The 17750-nt window shown below is 33.8% G+C and overlaps 1 protein-coding gene across 1 annotated transcript in view; it reads right to left on the reverse strand.

The window, feature by feature from the left end:
• The window catches only part of NEO1 (neogenin 1), a 160938-nt gene that overhangs the window by 124776 nt on the left and 18412 nt on the right, over positions 1–17750 (reverse strand). The window contains exon 5 of the mRNA XM_011376899.2: positions 16113–16249. Coding sequence (XP_011375201.1) covers positions 16113–16249 — 137 coding nt within the window. The remainder of the gene's footprint in view (positions 1–16112; positions 16250–17750) is intronic.

Genomic DNA, 17750 nt, shown 5'->3' on the forward strand with positions numbered 1-17750 from the left:
ACCAGACTGGAAAACAGAGTCAGCCCTCTAAAACATACCTCTTTTCATCATACCATATTCCTTCTATTAAGTGCAGTTCTGATCTTTTAGTGGTCTTAGTGAAACCAGAGATCCACTTCTATCCCATGATTCCTACCCTACAAAGCTTCCTCCTGATTAGGGTCATTTGGTAAAATAAAATCACAACAGAGTTGAGTTCTTCTCATGATGCATTTTGACTAACACAAAAATAGCAAATAGGTACAATCTTACAGCATGTGAATGACTACTATTCTGCAACATTTTCATGGTTGGAAACCATGCATATGTATTCCACATAAATCCAGGTTCTACCCTTACATCATATTTCATTTTATTTCATGTGGATAGTCTTCATCTTTTCTAGAATACTTGTAGGTTCTCTCCTGAAGGTGGTTAGTTACCATGGAAAAGAGGCTACTGTAGTTCAGAATAAATTTCTATAACCATTAAAAAAATTATTTCAAGCTCGTAAAATATGGGAATTATTTGAAAGCCAACATGACTACTGATGTGATACAAATCTAAGAATTGCAAACCAATCCAAAATGATTCAGATCCCAATACAGGCACATAGTACCTCAGAGAATATATTGTGGGTTTGGTTCCAGACCACCACAACCAAGTGAGTCATATAAATTTTTTTGTTCTCCACTGCATATAAAAATTATTTTCACATAATACTGTAGACTATTAAGTGTACGACACAGCATTATGTCTAAAAGAAACATACAAACCTTAACTAAAAAATACTTTATTGCTAAAAAAAATGCTAACCATCATCTTAGCCTTCAGTGAGTCATAATCTTTTTGCTGGTGGAGGGACTTAATTTCAATTTGTAAAAATCACAATATCTGTGAAGCACACTAAAGAGAAGCACAGTAAAATGAGGTGTACCTATACAGGATTATAAAACAACTGTAAAGAATTTGCTAATTTATAGTAATGGTTTCAAAATGCAAACTTTATAAAGTGAAATATAAAAATGTCCCAACATCTTATCCATTTGTCAAATATGTAGTATCAGGTGCTACATAAGGTGCTAAGCATCTAAAAGTTGACAAGACCCAGTCCTGTCCTCAAGCAACTCAGCCTCTTAGGAGAGAAAAATGCACAAACTGAAAAAAAAAAAATGTGACAGGCAAAGAGGGAAATGTGACAGGCAAAATGTGCAGAATTAAAGAGTAACTAATGGAAAGTGGGGAGACAATGGGCACGAAGGATGAGAGTAAGCAGGAGCCAGAGTTTTCAGAGATTTCTAAGGAAAGCCAGGCAAGAGGGTGGGAAGAGGAAGATTCTGGGCAGAAGGGACAGCACAAATGAAAAAACTGCATGAAGTTTATAAGCAGCTAGCTGTTGCCCTTGAAATTAACATACCTTGAATCTCAATGGCAATGCTGGACTGATCAGACTCAGACTGTAGTTTTCTCTCTCCTTGGCATTTAGAAGAAAAATGACCCCTTCCATATAAGTAAACATCCAGAAGTCTGAAAATTACAGGCAGAAGGCCTCGAGAGGAAGATATATAAGGCTTCTTGCTAATTAATTTGAGGTAACTTTTAAGTCAAAGGATATGACCCAAATTACACCATAACTATGAACCAAATGATACATCTTATATATTGCTTTGGAACCTTACTCTTCCTCATTTAATATATTCAAAGATATTATATTATCTTGCCACTTAACAGTCTTCTAAAACATGATTTTTGTTGGATGTATAGTATTCTGATATATGGATAGATCGTAATTTATTTAACCAATCACCTACTGTTGGCCATTTAAGTGGTTTATAATTTTTCTCCATTAAATATATATATCACTCCAATAAATAACACTGCAATTTCCATGCACAAATCTTTGCATACATCTAAGATTATTTCATTAAGACAAATTATTAGAAGTGGAATTTGCTGCTCAAAGGATGTACAAGTTTTAAGGCTCTGGATTATGTTACCAAACTGCCGTCGAAAAAGGTTATATCAATTTTACTATTACTATTACAAGAAGGGTTATTATTTTAAAGCTCTACCTACAGACGCCCAAAAAGCTACTTTAATCTGCATTTCTTCTACTATTAATGAGGTTGAACTCTTTTCAGGTCAACTGTCCATTTCATCTCAGTTTTGTAAAGAGATTGTTTTATCTTTTCCCTTTCAACTGAGGTATTCATTTGGTTCTTCTTAATTTGTAAGTGTTGCTTGTATCTAATGAAATTAGTTTTTCAAGTCTTTAATTTAAGGGATTTGATCACCTCTGCCACTCTGAAGAATGGATTTTAAGAGGGACTAGGTTAGAACAAGACCAGTTAGGATACTACTACAGTAGTCTAGGAAAGAGATTAAGTGAACTTGAACTAGGAAAGCAAAAGCAAGGAGAGGGAGAACCTAATTAATTGGATGTGGGAAGAAATAAAGGTGAATGAAATGATCAAGAATGATTCCCAAGTTTCTAGTACAAGTGAATAGGTGGGCACCAATACCACTGAGATACAGAAAATCAGAGGAGAGACACCTTGAGGGAAGAATGCTCAGTTCAATTTTAGACATGTGAATTTTGGGGTACCTGTAGGACATCCAACTGGAAATGTATGAAGCACAGCAAGAGGTCTGGTTTAGGAATTTGGGAGTTACTGTTATGTAAGTTATACCTGAAACTATGTGCATGAAGAGTAGTAGGTTGAAGACAGAACTCTGTGGAACACTAATATTTTAATAAGCAAGGTGAAGAAATGATGCCCATGAAAGGAAAACAGAAAGACTAGACAGAGAAATAAAAGGAGAAACAGAATAATACAGTGTTATAAAGTCAGAGTAGTGGGGCATTTCTGGGGTTGAAAGTAAAGATGAAGGGATTCGATGCACAGTCTTGAACCATAACGGCAAACAAAGATTACGAGAGTTTTTAAGCAGCTGTTTGGAGGAAAGCTCATCTTTAATGAATTCAGTATTTTTTTTAAGTACTATGTTGGCTTATGGAAGGCATCAAAAGGTCAAGAATCAGAATTACTAAAGACAATAAAAGTACTGTTTATAAACGTATGTGCATAGGAAGGTGGTATTTATGACCTCAATTATATAAGTTAGGGTAATGGTTCAACTTTCTCCAGAAAAATCTTTTAGAAGATTTTTTTAAAATCCTAATTTCTTTTACACTAGAATTCTGTGCAAAACAAGGTGCAAAGAAAATGATTAATAAAGTAGTCACAAACATCAAATCATTCTAGTTGTAACATTTCACAATTTCAACAGTCTCATTTATTCACTTAATTATTTGCTGACAAGCAACAAAAACAAAAAGTCATTAAGACTATTCCACGTTGATAAGAACCCCAGTCTAAAAGTAGTAGGAAAAGGCATAGAAACTAATTAATCAGTAAGAAATACTGCTAGCAAAGTTATTTTAAGAGATATAATAATTGTCTGAGGGTGAGAAGATCATTATGATGGTTATGGAAAGCTTCAAAGAAGAGTCATGAGAACTAATTTTGAAGGACTGTGGGGCAATTTTAGCTGGGATGAGAGGATACAGGAGAACAGAGCTATTAAATAACATAGTATGTTAAGGAAACTACATGCAGTTTGGCAAAGATGACTCCATTTCCTACCCAAGTTCAGGTAGAACAGTGTCAAAGTTTATTTAATTAATCCTTATAACAAAAGTCACTTACCTGATAAGAGAAACTAAGACATAGGTTAAGTTAAATAAGTTGGCCAAGTTCACATAGCTAAGTAAGTGACAGAAATGAGACTGGAACCCAGGCATGCTGTCCTGAGGCTGCTCTTAATTTCCTCTTTGTGAGGCCTCTCGTTTAACACTGAAAAGGTTGACTTTGTATGAAGGGTCTGGTTGTGTTTTGTACATATGCTACAAGAAGTCTGCTTTTATCCTAAGCCAAGAGAAGAGAGAGTTCTAATAATGAGAGCAGAATATTGCAAGTAATCATGACGTAAAGGGAAGTGAAACCATGAAGAATGGCAAAAACTGGAGATCAATGTCTTAACGTAGACAAGTATCAGAGTAGAACAGATGAAGAGAAGCAGAATGACGTTAGGCTGTGACCAGAGAAAAATGGTGGTTTCAAATTTCAGTGGTAGGTTCATTATGAGTATTGACTAAGTCAAGGAGGTGGCCAATTTAGAATTTATCAATTTGTGCCACAAAAATACAAATGGAAATTTTTCTTTTTTGGGGGGACAGGAGGAAGATGTCTAACACAGACTATTATGAATGTTTTACGAGAAAAGGAAAATTTCCTGTTTTAAAAAAAAAACAACTCATGACCCATTTTGTGTTATCAACAATATGAGATGACAGGAAATACATGATGGGCTAATTCACGTCATAGCATGTGTAGAAATCCCAGGAGTTAACAATAAAACAATAAATTTGAAATATTTAACAGATGAAGAATGAACTTATAACCTTTTCTGCATTAACACTCACTATGGCATTTCCTGTAGCTATTATTTCTTAAAAAATAACAGAATTCAGACAGGTATGATACTATATATACACACATATATATAAAAACTATATAAATAAATATATATGTGTGTGTGTGTGTGTGTGTGTGTGTGTGTGTGTATCCAACCATTTCTTTTAAACTGCTTTTCCCATGAGAAAAAGAAACAAATACTTTCAGTTATGAGATGAGGTTCAAAATAAAAATTTCCAAATTTTTTTGTACACAATGACTTATCTGTAAACAGTAAAAGGAGATCTCATGTGACATACATTAATAGTACAGCTTGAATTATTGTAGATAGCACCATCCAGATTAAGAAACAGAACATTCACACACAAGAAGCCCCATTGTGCAAAATTCAGTCACAGCCTTGCCCTTGTCCAAAAGTAATCGCTATCCTGATTTCTAAAACCCAAGGTTGGTTTTGCCTATTTTTGAACTGTATAAAAATGGAATCGCACAGTATGCTTTTTTGTGTGTTTGCCTGGTTTCTCTCTTTCAATGATGCTTGTAATATTTACTGATGTTGAATGTAGCAGTAGTCTGTCAATTTTCATTGCTGATAATATGCCACTGTATGATTAGAACACTATCCCCTAGAAATACAACCATTTTGTCATAGGATATTATGTGTGCAGTTTTAGTAGATTTGGCCAAACTGTATTCTAAAAAGTGATTATATCAACGTGTAGTCCTAACGACAGTATATTAGAGTCTCCAGTGTTCCTCATCCTAAGCTACCCCTAGTATTGTTATTCTCTTTAATTTTAGCCACTCTGGTGGAGTACAGTGGTATCTCATTGTGGCTTTTATTTGCATTTCTCTGAAAACTAAAGATAACAACCACTTTTTCAAATGTTTAGTGGCCACCTGGAGTTCTATGAGGTAGCTGTTCAAGTCTCGCCCAATTTACAGTGTTTCATCTGTCACTGTTTACATTATTGATCTGTAGTAGTTCTTTAGAGTCTGTATCAGGGGTTGAAACTTTTTCTGAAAAGGACCAGATAGTAAATATTTTAGGCTTTGTGGGCCATGTGGTCTCTGTCACAACTACTCAATTCCTCTGTTGTAGCATGAAAGCAGTCATCATCAATACATAAATGAATGAGTGGGACAGTGTGCTGATAAAACTTTATGGACAATTAAAATCTGAATTTCATAAAATTTTCAAATATCAGTAAACATTATTCTTCTGATACTTTTCAACCATTTAAAACTGTATAAACTATTCTTAGCTCACAGGCTGTACCCAGTCAGGCAAATGTGGTCCACAAGCTGCAGTTTGTTGACTATTGGTCTAAACAAAACGTACAAAGTTATTTATAACTCTTGTAGGGGATTTATAATTGCTGTTATTCTTTACAAAGAACAAGCTTTTCGCTTTGCTTAAACTCTGTTTTGAATGTTTGTTTTCTATTTCATTAATTTTTGCTCATCATTATTTCCTTTCTTCTATTTTCTTTGGGTTAAATTTGCTTTTTTTTTTTTTAAGCTGTTTGAGATGGATATTTAAATCAACCTTTTTTCTGTTCTACTTAAGGTTATAAATTTCCTCTGAGCATCTCAAGTTTTGATAGGCCATATCTCTATTAGTTCAAACTACTTTCTCATTTTCATCATTTCTTTTCTGACTCATGGGTTATTTCAGTGATTCACTTAATTTCCAAAGACTATAAGGTTTTTAAGTTCCCTTTCCTTTAAAGTTACTTTTTTGTAATTAGTTCCAACCTCCATTCTACAGTGGTTAAATTTACATAATTTCAATTCTCTTAAATTTGTTAAGATTTGTTCTATAGCTAGTATATGGTATGTTTTTAGTAATCACTTCACAGGCACTTGTAAAACAATAGTTTATTCATCTGTTTGGCGTAGTATCTTATAACTGTCAATTAGATCAAGTTTACTGTCTTGTTCAGTTCTTCCATATTATAACTGTTTGTGGTTTTATTTTGTTCGATTTTTTTATCTACATATCCTACTTGTTAGTGAAGTGTGATAAAATATATCAGTATGATTGTGGGTTTGTCTTGTCTACTTCTTGTAGTTCTATCAGTTTTTTAGTTTCATATTTTGGGATTATGTTATAAGGTAAATACATATTTATAATGGTTTTATTTTCCTGGTATATTAACTCTTACTAATATATGAAATGTCCTGCTTTATCTCTAGTGATGTATCTTACCTTTGCCTGATAGCCACACTAGATTTTTTTCCTGTTAGTTTTGCATGGTTTATCTTTCTCCATCTTTTTAAATACTGAATTTTCTGTATCCTTATATTTTAAGGTGTCTCTCATACAGCAATACATATTTGGGTTTCAATTTCTTTTCAGTCTCACAATTATTGTCTTTTAATTAAAGTAGTTTAGCAAATTTATAATTACTGATATATTTGGGTTTAAAACTACCACCTTGCTATTTGCTTTCTATTGGTCCATCTTATTCTATGTTCCACTTTTTTCCTTTCTTTTGGAGTACTTTTTAATTTTTTAATTTTCTTTCTCTATTACCTTGTTATAGATTATTCTATTATTCTTTCAAGACTTCCCACAGAGATTACAGGACACATCCTTGCCTTTATTTTTCTATTTTTATTTTTATTTATTAACTTTAAAAATTAAGTTTATTGGGGTAACATTCGTTAAAACAAATATATAATTTGAGGTGCACATTATCATTTGACATCTGTATATTCTATTGTGTGTTTACCACCCAAAGTCCAGTTTCCTTCAGCTACCATATATTTGATCCCTTTTACTCACTTCACATTCCCCCTAACCCCCTATGTTTGACTCTCTTTATCCCGTCTACCTCCCCGCTTCTCTCCCACCCCCTACCCTCTGGTAACCACTAGTCTATAGTCCATGTCCATGAGTCTCTGTTTGTTTGTCCTGTTCATCTGTTGCTCTTAGGTTTATATCCCACATATAAGTGATATCATGTGATTTTCAACATTTTCTGTCTGGCTTATTTTGCTTAGCATGATTATCTCTAGGTCCATCCAGGTTGTCGCAAATGGCAGTATTTCATTTCTTCGTATGGCTATTCCATTGAATATATGTACCACAGCTTCTTTAGCCAATCATCTATTTTAGGACACTTCAGTTGCTTCCATGTCCTGGCCACTATGAAAAATGCTGCTATGAACATCGGTGTGCAAATATCTTTTTGGATATGAGTTTTCAAGTCTTTGGAGTAAATACCCAGTACAGGGATTGCTGGATCATATGGTAGATCAATTCTTACGTTTTTGAGGAACTTCCATACTGTTTTCCATAGTGGCTGTACCAATTTGCAGTCCCATCAGCAGTGTATGAGGGTTCCTTTTTCTCCGCATGCTCTCCAGCATTTGTTATTACCTGTCCTGTTGATTACAGCTATTCTAACAGGTGTAAGATGGTATCTCATTGTGGCTTAGATTTGCATTTCCCTAATAGCTAGAGATGTTGAGCATCTTTTCAAATATTTGTTGGCCATTTGTATGTCCTCTAGGGAGAAGTGTCTGTTCAGGTCCTACATCCTTGTCTTTATATCAACCTCTAACACAAAGTAGTACATTCACCACTTTTCACCTTGTAAGAACCTTAGAAGACTAACTCTATTACCTTCCTCCTGACTTATACAACTTTTGTATATTTTAATTATATTTTAAATCCCATATAATATCATTTTACAGTCAATATTCACTTAGATTTACCCAAATATTTACCCTTTCTCTTGCTCCTCATTTTTATCACTGAGCTTCCACAATACCCTTTATTTGATATGACCAAACCCATTAATGTTTTGCCACATGACTTCTACATCCAAAGTTTTGTTTAAAATAATCTTTTCCTGTTCCTAAGTGACAAAGTTATTCTCCTACATTTTCTTCTATTAACTTTACAGTTTTACCTTTCAGACTTCAGTTACTATTCAACCAAATGAAGGTCATTTGTATGGTCATTATCACACAGAAATTCAGTTTTTTTTCCTCTCCATTATAGGAAGCTACTTTCCCCAAAATTATTTACTAAACAGTTAGCCTGTTCATTCTTCCTTCCTACCATTGGTCTATTTCTCAGTTATTGTGACAATACAATGCTTTCTTTTTATTTTTTTAAATCATTGTGAATTTTTAATGTTTGACTATCTGGTAGAATGAGACCCCTACTCTTTTTATTTTCTATTTCTAACTCAGCTGTTCAAGGACCTTTATTCTTCTATATGCATTTGAGGGGAAAACTTTCAAGTTCCTCAAAGAATCTATTAAAAATCTTGATTCATATATTTCCAAATTTATAAATTAATTTGGAGATAAATGACATTTTCAACATAACAACCTATCCAAGAGCATATAATATCAATCTTGTCATTTATTCAAATTATCTTCTATGTCCTTTACTAGAGTTTTAAATTTTTCCTGAAAAGTTCCCATATCTTCTTAGTAAGTTATATTTCTAGATATTTTAGTTTTTTCTTAGTGTGAATTTATCTATTCTTAAATTATTTTCTATCAATAATTACTAGAGAATACTTCTGATTTTAATAAATTGATCCTATATAGCAAGGCTGCTGTTTATTATACACTTGTGTGTTGATTCTGTTGGTGATTTCAGGTACACAATCAAATCATCTGCTGATAGAACAATTTTGTCTCTTCTTCCAATTTCAACACTATTATTTTTTTCCTTTCTTATAGTACTGGCAGAACTATGTTAAGTTAGAGATAACTGTGGTTAACCTAAATCTGTCTCTCTTCATTCTATCATTTCCTGAGAGGAGTGTGGTAAAATCTCTAACAACTGTTCATCCATCCATCTATCCATCTATCCATCTATCAATCTATCTATCTATCTATCTATCTATCTATCATCTATCATCTATCTATCTATCTATCTATCTATCTATCTATCTATCTATCTATCTCTCCCAGCTGTTATTTAGTTTTGATATATTTTAGGCTGCATCGTTAGGATCATATGTATTTATGCTGATTATATGTTTTGTGTTTATCTTCTTGATCTACTCTTATAAGTAAATATGTTTCTTCTGCTACTTTTGCCTTTGGATGGTTACCTTAACTTTCTTTTGTTTTGCCTAGTGTATCTTACCTATCCTTTTATTTTAAATCTGTCTCATTCAGTTTTGTGTATCTTTGCAAACAAGATATGGGTTTGTTTGTTTTTTTTTTTTTTGTAATTCAATCTGCTGGTTTCTTTTTGATGAGTTTTACCCACTTATATTATTTCAATTACCATTATATTGGGAGTTATTTCTGCATCGGCTTCATACTTTATAGTAGATAATGTAGATAATGTTTTCTTCTCCCTTTGTGCTTTCGGTTGGGTAAAGATTTCTTCTGCTATTCAAAAGTTATATGTATGTTCCAGTTTGTTCTGTGGTAATTGCCTGTAAGTTCCAAATTCATATATGATATCTTAATATTTATATCTATAGGCATATAAATATTAATATCTCTTTCTGTTAACAACAGATATACTCCTGTCTACCCTTACTACTTGGTACTGTCAAAAATTTTTGTTCTGAGTTAGCATTGATATACTTTTTCTTTTCTATGATCCTAGCCTTTTAAAATAATAATAATAATGATGATGATGATGATGATGATGATGATGATGAACTTCCCCAGGTTACTATTACTGCACAGCAAAACACCCCAAAACTTAGTAGCATAAAACCACCCCATTTTCTTATGCTCACAGTTCTAGTAGGTCAAGAATTAGGACAGGGTACAGCAGGGATGGCTTATCTCTGCTCCACAATGTCTAAGAAGACTTGAATGTCAGAGAATGACTCAGAAAGCTGGGGTCTACAGACATATGAAAAGATGTCAACTTCACTAGCTGTTAGGGAAATGCAACTCAAAACCACAATGAGATACCACTTCATACCTGTTAGAACGGCTACCATCAACAGGACAAGTAATAATAAGTGTTGGATAGGTTGTGGGGAAAAAAGAACTCTAATACACTGCTGGTAATAATGTAAATTGGTACAGCCACTATGGAAAATATGAAGGCTCCTCAAAAAATTAAGAATAGAATTATCGTATGAATTATCAATCCCTCTCCTGGTATCTACCCAAAAAATGTGAAAACATTTATCTGTAAACATATATGCACCCTGATGTTCGCTGTAGCATTATTCACAGTGGCTAAGACATGGAAACAACCAAAACACCCTTCAACAGATGACTGGATAAGAGGATGTGGTACTTATAAACAATGGAATATTAGTCATAAGAGAAGATGAAATACTGCCATTTGTGACAACATGGATAGATCTTGAGATTACTACGCTAAGGGATATAAGCCAGGCAGAAAAAGCTGAGAATTATATAATTTCACTTATATACAGAATATAAAACTGAAAGCAATAAACAAACAAGATTAACAAAAACTCATAGACACAGACAACAGTTTAGTGGTTACCAGAGGAAAAGGGTGGGGAGGGAGATAAGGATAAAAGGGGTCATATACATGGTGACAGAAGGAAATTTAACTTTGGTTGGTGAACACAGAAATGCAATATATGTATGACATATTATTGAATTGTACACCTGAAACCTATATAATTTTATTAACCAATGTCACCCCAACCAAAAACAAAAAAAAGAAAAGAAAAAAGAAATCAAGCAAGCTATGGGCTGAAATCAATTGGAGACTCCTTCATTCATATGTGTGGTCCCTGGGTTAGATGACCTGAAAGTTGGACTTGGCTAAAACTGTCTACCAAAGCACCTATGATTTAGTGTTTCCTTGTGTCTTGGGCTTCCCACAGCATGGCAGCTGGGTTCTGAGAAGGAGATCCCAAGAGGAAGGTCTTTCTGGAGATCAGTAATTCCAAAGAGAACCAGGAGAAATCCACATGGCTTTTAATAAGCCTCAGAAGTCATGTGACATCACCTCTGCTGTTCTCTATTTATTCAAACGGCTCCAAGCGCTCTCAGATTCAAGGGCAAGGGATATAAACTACACTACTCATTAGAAAGACTTTCAAAAATTTGGGAGATATGTTTTAAAACTCCTAACTCTTGAGCATTTCCTGAATGAGTCTCTTCTTAGTTATTAATTCCAAAAGGGTTTCCAGTGTGTATCTTTGTGTAGGAAACCTTCTGAGGTCTTATATTAAATAAGAATTTTTATTATGCCTCACAATTTGGTTGCATATAAATTCTGTATGGATTCAACATTCTTCCCCTCTAACACTTTAAAAACATTACTATATTGTCCTCTTGATGTCAGATTTTTCAAGATAAACACTAGGTGCAATCTAATTTTTATTCCTTTGGAAGTGATCTGCTCTTTGCCACTGGAAGCTTTTAGAATTTTTTCTTTGTCTTTGATATTATGTCACTATCAATGGGTCTAATGACGTGTTTCTCTTCCTTTCCCATATTTAGAAGTCTTTAAGCCCTCTCAGGCTAAGATCTTCTATCAGTTTTTAATTTTGAGAAATTTAGCTTAATTACTTCTTCAAATGTTTCCTCCTCCCTTTTTATCTCTCCTCTAGGATTACTATTTATCTAGATAGAAGCCTTTCTGCATCTAATTTTCATACCTCTTGGCTTTTATTCTATGTGTTCTCTCTCTATCCTTTAATGCTAAATTCTCAACATCATCTTCCAACTCACTAATTCGCTCATTCTGTATGCTTTTGGCTATCAGCCAGTCTACTATATTCTTTATTTTTACTACATTTTTCATAACTTATACTTCTACTTGGTTCTATGTTTTTATGTCTTCTCGTTCTTACATTATATGGCTAATATCTTCTTTATTTCCTTAAATATATTTATCATGATTATTTTTAATTCTTGGTCAATCTTTCCTAATAATTCTCCATCAGATGGTATATGTTAATTAAGCTGTCTTTCTTTGAGAGTAATGGTACTATTCAGGTGACTAGTTTGACTGTAAACTAATGTCCTTCTGGGATACCAACCACTCTGTATGATTGTAACTTGTATGGTCACCAGAGCCTACTTATATCCAACCTGGTGAACTTAACAGTGGAGAATGAGCCCCAGAGCAAAGAGTCCCAAGGATCACGGAACTAGCTGTTTACACCAATTTGCTGAGCATTCCACAGGCAACTCCTCTGGTCAGGATTTCACATTTAAACTCTTACGGAGAAACCAACCTGGACCATTGCTGCTCATTTCTGTGGTGAAGGGACAGGTAAAGACAGTCTCAAGGCAACACTAGTGAGAAATAACAATAAAACTTAACAGCCTTCTTCCAACCTATTTTGTCACTGCTACCTCTGGCATTCCTTAGTCTCAGGCTGTAGCTGCCATCCCCACACGTTATACCCCACTCACCCATAACCACATACAGGTTCAAGAGAGCTTCAGTCTCTCTGCACTTCCCTCTGTTTCTTCAGAATTGATTTGGGGTGAAGGAGTCAACAGCTGGGACTAGTTTGACAGAAACTGGAAACTAGCCTAGCAACTATTTTCTTCATCAAAAGTGTAAAGCTTTTGCTCAATTTCAACCGCTCCTAATTCAGTTCAAAAATCTGAGGCAAACTGATGAATTAAAAGTTAATATTTAGTATGTTACCACCGGAAAAGTTACCCTGGGGCATCTTGTTTAGAGAATAATAATAATAAGTACTCTAATTCTGTCATGGATACTCATAACATCTCTAGCTTCTTATCTTTAAAAGTATATTTCATTTATTTTTTCTAACTTTTCATTAACTATGGACTTATAAAGCACTCTGCATAACCTTTTGGGTGAAATTTTAAAAAAATTCTCTAAAGCTCTTTTGCTCATCAAGATTTTTGACCTCTAACTGTCTTTAAGCACCACAATTCCTCAGTCCTCTACAAAGGATCAAAGACCATGGCAGGTACTCTCAAACACAAATGTACAACTATTAGCCTCAAGATGAACTAAAATTTTGTTAGAAATAGAGAAGTTAGCAAATAGAAGGCTATTTCAATAGTAGGTAAGAAATGAAAGAACCTAACTTAGAACCTTAGACATCCTCCCCAAGTAAGACTGGGAAGTAAGAGAAAGAGTTGATGAACAGTTTATGAGACTTGGTTAGTAAATGAATTTGGATATCCTATAATAAGGATATCGAGAACACTAATTCAACCTTAAATTTCATTGAGGAATACAGTATCTAGTACCGAGGAGGTATCAGATATAGCTTTTGCTCTATTCTGCACTGGTAAGATGATATCAATAACTATTTTCAGTTCTGAGCACCATACCACATGTTATAGAGGTGAAAATCATTTCAACTTTTGCCAATATGATTGTTGGGGAAAATGGTATCTTTTAAATTTGTATTTTTCCTACTACTAATAAGGTTGCCTATCTACTGATGTAGAAATTCAAATAGCTAATAAGCTCCTGTGAAATGTTTGTTCATATTTTTTTTATCAATTTTCCTCAGGTTCTTTCTTTTTAAAACATGTTACTGAAAGCACTCCTTTTTTAACATTCTGACCCTTTCTCAATTATGTGTTACAAATATTTTCTCCTAGTTTATCATTTGCATTTACCCTTTACTCACAATGCTCTATGTAACTTTTTAAAAAATGTATGTGTTGTTTTTTGTTTGACATGCTATTTTCTGTTTTTCAAAATTTGTTGTTTTTTGTTTGACATGCTATTTTCTGTTTTTCCTAAGACTGCCTCTTCTATCAGAGATAATACAAATACTATCTCACTTTTTTATTCATTTTTTCACATTTAGACTTTGGTTTGAAGTAAAGATCCAACTTTATTTTCTTCCACATGAAAGTATATTGTACCAATATCTTTCAGTAAATAAAACATTTTCTTCTATGAACTGAATTGCCATTTTGATAATATTTTAAAGTATCATAATTACTTATAACAGCTGTATTTTATTCTTTTATTCTCTATTCTTGGGCCAACACCATGCTGTTTTGATTAGGGATGGTTTGTTGTAATTTTTAATATACTGTTTTCCTCACTCTTATTCTTTTCTGTTTTCTAGAATGTATTCATTTAAGGGCATTTTGTCTAGCACAGATAATAAGATGGAACTGGGTACAAATTATAAAATATATTTATTATTTTATAATTAAAAATGTTATTAATACAGTTAATAGGCAGAGTCTCAATCAGATTCCATGATGCATAAAAATAAAAGAGTAGAAAATAATCACATGAACAAATGTAACTGACATATATGGCAGACACTATGCCTCTCTCATTTGAGGCTTATAACAAGTTACTTTACAGTGAAAGAAACTGAGGCACAGGTAGGAAAATGAAAGAGAGTGTTAGGCCAAGAATCCGATTAATAGAAAAAAAACAAAAAGAAAACATCCAGTAATGGAGGCACAGAGATCAAATTAGATGGAGTTCACTAATATTTTACTTGTTCAGTCCCATCCACATAAAGGTAAAAGAAGTAAGCTGGTCCTTCCACAGCTAATCATAGTCAGCCTCCATCTAGCCAAGAACAATGGTTGAGCTCACTGAGGTAACAGTTATGTGAACTCCAACGCCTGCTTTTCGCTTTTCAGAGATTACAAATCCACCCACAACTAGCAATAGAGAATATAAACATTCTATGCCTTCACCAACATAGTGTGCTCCCCAATTCCTATCAAAAACACGTCTGAGTCTTCTTATTAGAGTAGGAATGTGGCTACTCTACTTCTCAATCTGAAACCAACCAAATGTACCAAAAGAAACTTTCATATGAACTATGAAACAACCCCAAACCACCGATCAGAAAGTATTCTATCAAATACAATACAATTTAAGGCAAGTTGATAATGACTACAGCAAGCCAATATATCCAACATATAACCTCAACATAGCCAAGCAGTGTTAGATTTCCCTGAAAGTAATGGAGAAGCTCTTAAAGATTTTTATTTGAAACAAAGATAAATGAGGGTGCAGACAAATCACAGGAGAGATAGCAAGTAGTCCTCTGTGGATACATTTCCATACGGAGGAAGGGCAAGGGAGATGGGATAAAGAAGAGACTATGTGTACATGCCATGTTCATTTTCTGACTTCTAAATCAGAGAACCCATAAAGGAGAAATGCTGTGACACTCAGCAATAGTTAAACAGAAAGAAATCATCAAACAGATGACCATATTATATTGAGAGGCACAGTGCACTCCCCTTCCTGAGTGATCTATTCACTTGAAAGGAGGGAACACCAATGCTTACGAGATCCATGATTCCAAATCAGAGAATAGGAAGTCTCTGTGAGAAAGCATTCTGAGATAAGAAAAGTGAACTGAAGTTCGGATGCCCCCAGATTGCACCCTTCCTCATACTACTACTACTACTACTACTACTACTACTACTACAGATAATAATAACTAACTTTGAGCTTACTGTATTTTAGTCACTATCTGGGCAGTTTTACAAATGCTAACTCTTTTAATCCTCGAAACAACCCCAATCAAGTAAATACTCTTACTATCCCTATTTTACAGATGAGGAAAGTGAGGCTCAGAAAAGTTAATTTCCTATCATTATACAGCTAGAAAATATAAGAATTTGAACTCAAGTGGTCTAGTTTAAAGCTCAGGCTTTTAATTAGGCTGTATTGCCTCTCCCACATTAATGTTAAACAACTGGCAAACAGTTGTTTATACAGGAAATACATACCTTGTATTGTAATCTCTGCTTGAGCTTCAATTGTCTCATTTCCATTATCAGCGATACAAAAATAAGTCCCAGCATCATACTCAGTGACATCACTGATCTCCAGACTACCACCTGCCAGCAATACCAATCTTTCAGAGCTGCATAAAAAAATATTGGTACATTTCAGAACTAGGAAAATAATACCTGAAAAATTGTCCACATAAAACAGAGAAAACGCTTAAGCAGTATTATGGCTAGAAATGGACAGAGACTATGTAAAATCATCAGAATTCAATTTAGAACAATTTGCTTTGTTTATATTTTTCATGAATAAATATCACAAATACAAATCAAAATGTTTTAATAAATTATCTCTGATACTTCAAATTATTCCCAAAGAGATAGCACTTTTTGTGACCAATTCCATTCCCACAGTCCACCCCTGCCTCCCTACTCTGCCCAGGTTTTTTATGGAAAAAATATATTTTTTTGCAAATTATGTATTTTTGAAGTCTATAATCAATCTAAGAGTCATTCCACCACGATTATGCCACATTGAGATGACAAAAGATCAGATCAGAAACAGTGAGTCAGGGGGTCACAATGCCTACTGAAAGTTTCCTATGGTAGCTTGGCTAGGAAAGGGAGGAAAAGAGGAAGGGAAGGGAGAAAGGACAGCTGCCAGAGAGCAGTTCACTGGGTGTGGTGGCTGGGCATGAATCAGTCATGTCATTATCAACAAGGATGCTGATCATTACTAACGCTACTGTAAAGAGTGATTTAAGTCTACTTAAAGAGACTATTTAAAGAGAAAGTAAAATGATCCTATAATATGGAGGAAGAAATCACAAATCAATATTCTGAATAAATTTTTATAAAGTGAACAAGTTTAGTTAATTTAGAGAGTTTGGAGTTACAATTTCATTTTTATTTTGAGGTTCTACATTTAAACTGGTTTACATAGGCATATTTTTCTCTCAAATCTTAATATTATTACATTTCCTGTCTGTATCTATGCTCAACAAAAAATGTTCTGATTGTAATTTGGCTTTTCATATAGAATCCTGACAGGGAAAAAAAAATCAGAGGAAATAATTATTCAGTCTGTGCCACATTTATAATTCTCATCCTAAGTAAAGTTCCATTCTGGCTTAAATTTCAGTACACTGTGAGTTTGAGTAATTAGTCTTTCTTAACTTGATAAACAAGATTATGTTTCTGGGCAAAGGAAGAGGAAAACCAGAATAGGATCTGGTACCTTTTCGAAGAAATATCCTGCAAAGTCATTACTAAACTTTATTATATGGCCTTCCTTTTTGAAATATCTTAAATATGCCATCATATCCCAACATTATGTGATGGAACAGAGAAGCGAGACAACATATAATGGAACAAAAAGAATAACTGGGGTAAACAGGTAAGATAAAATAAGAAAAATTTACAAACATTAAAATCCTATATTTTACAATTGGGACAAAAACACTACTAAGCTTCGGAAATGGAAAACAATGTTCACAAATGGGAAATCAGAAATATATATATATGATACCAGTTGAAAGTAACAATTTGAAATGCTAGTTGGTATGGTACTTTGTAAATAGAGGTACAGTAATTTATATCTAATAATCATACTAAAAATATTTCTGATACTCACTATGC

The sequence above is a fragment of the Pteropus vampyrus genome, unplaced genomic scaffold, assembly GCF_000151845.1.
Source record: "Pteropus vampyrus isolate Shadow unplaced genomic scaffold, Pvam_2.0 Scaffold10, whole genome shotgun sequence".
Lineage (NCBI taxonomy): Eukaryota > Metazoa > Chordata > Mammalia > Chiroptera > Pteropodidae > Pteropus > Pteropus vampyrus.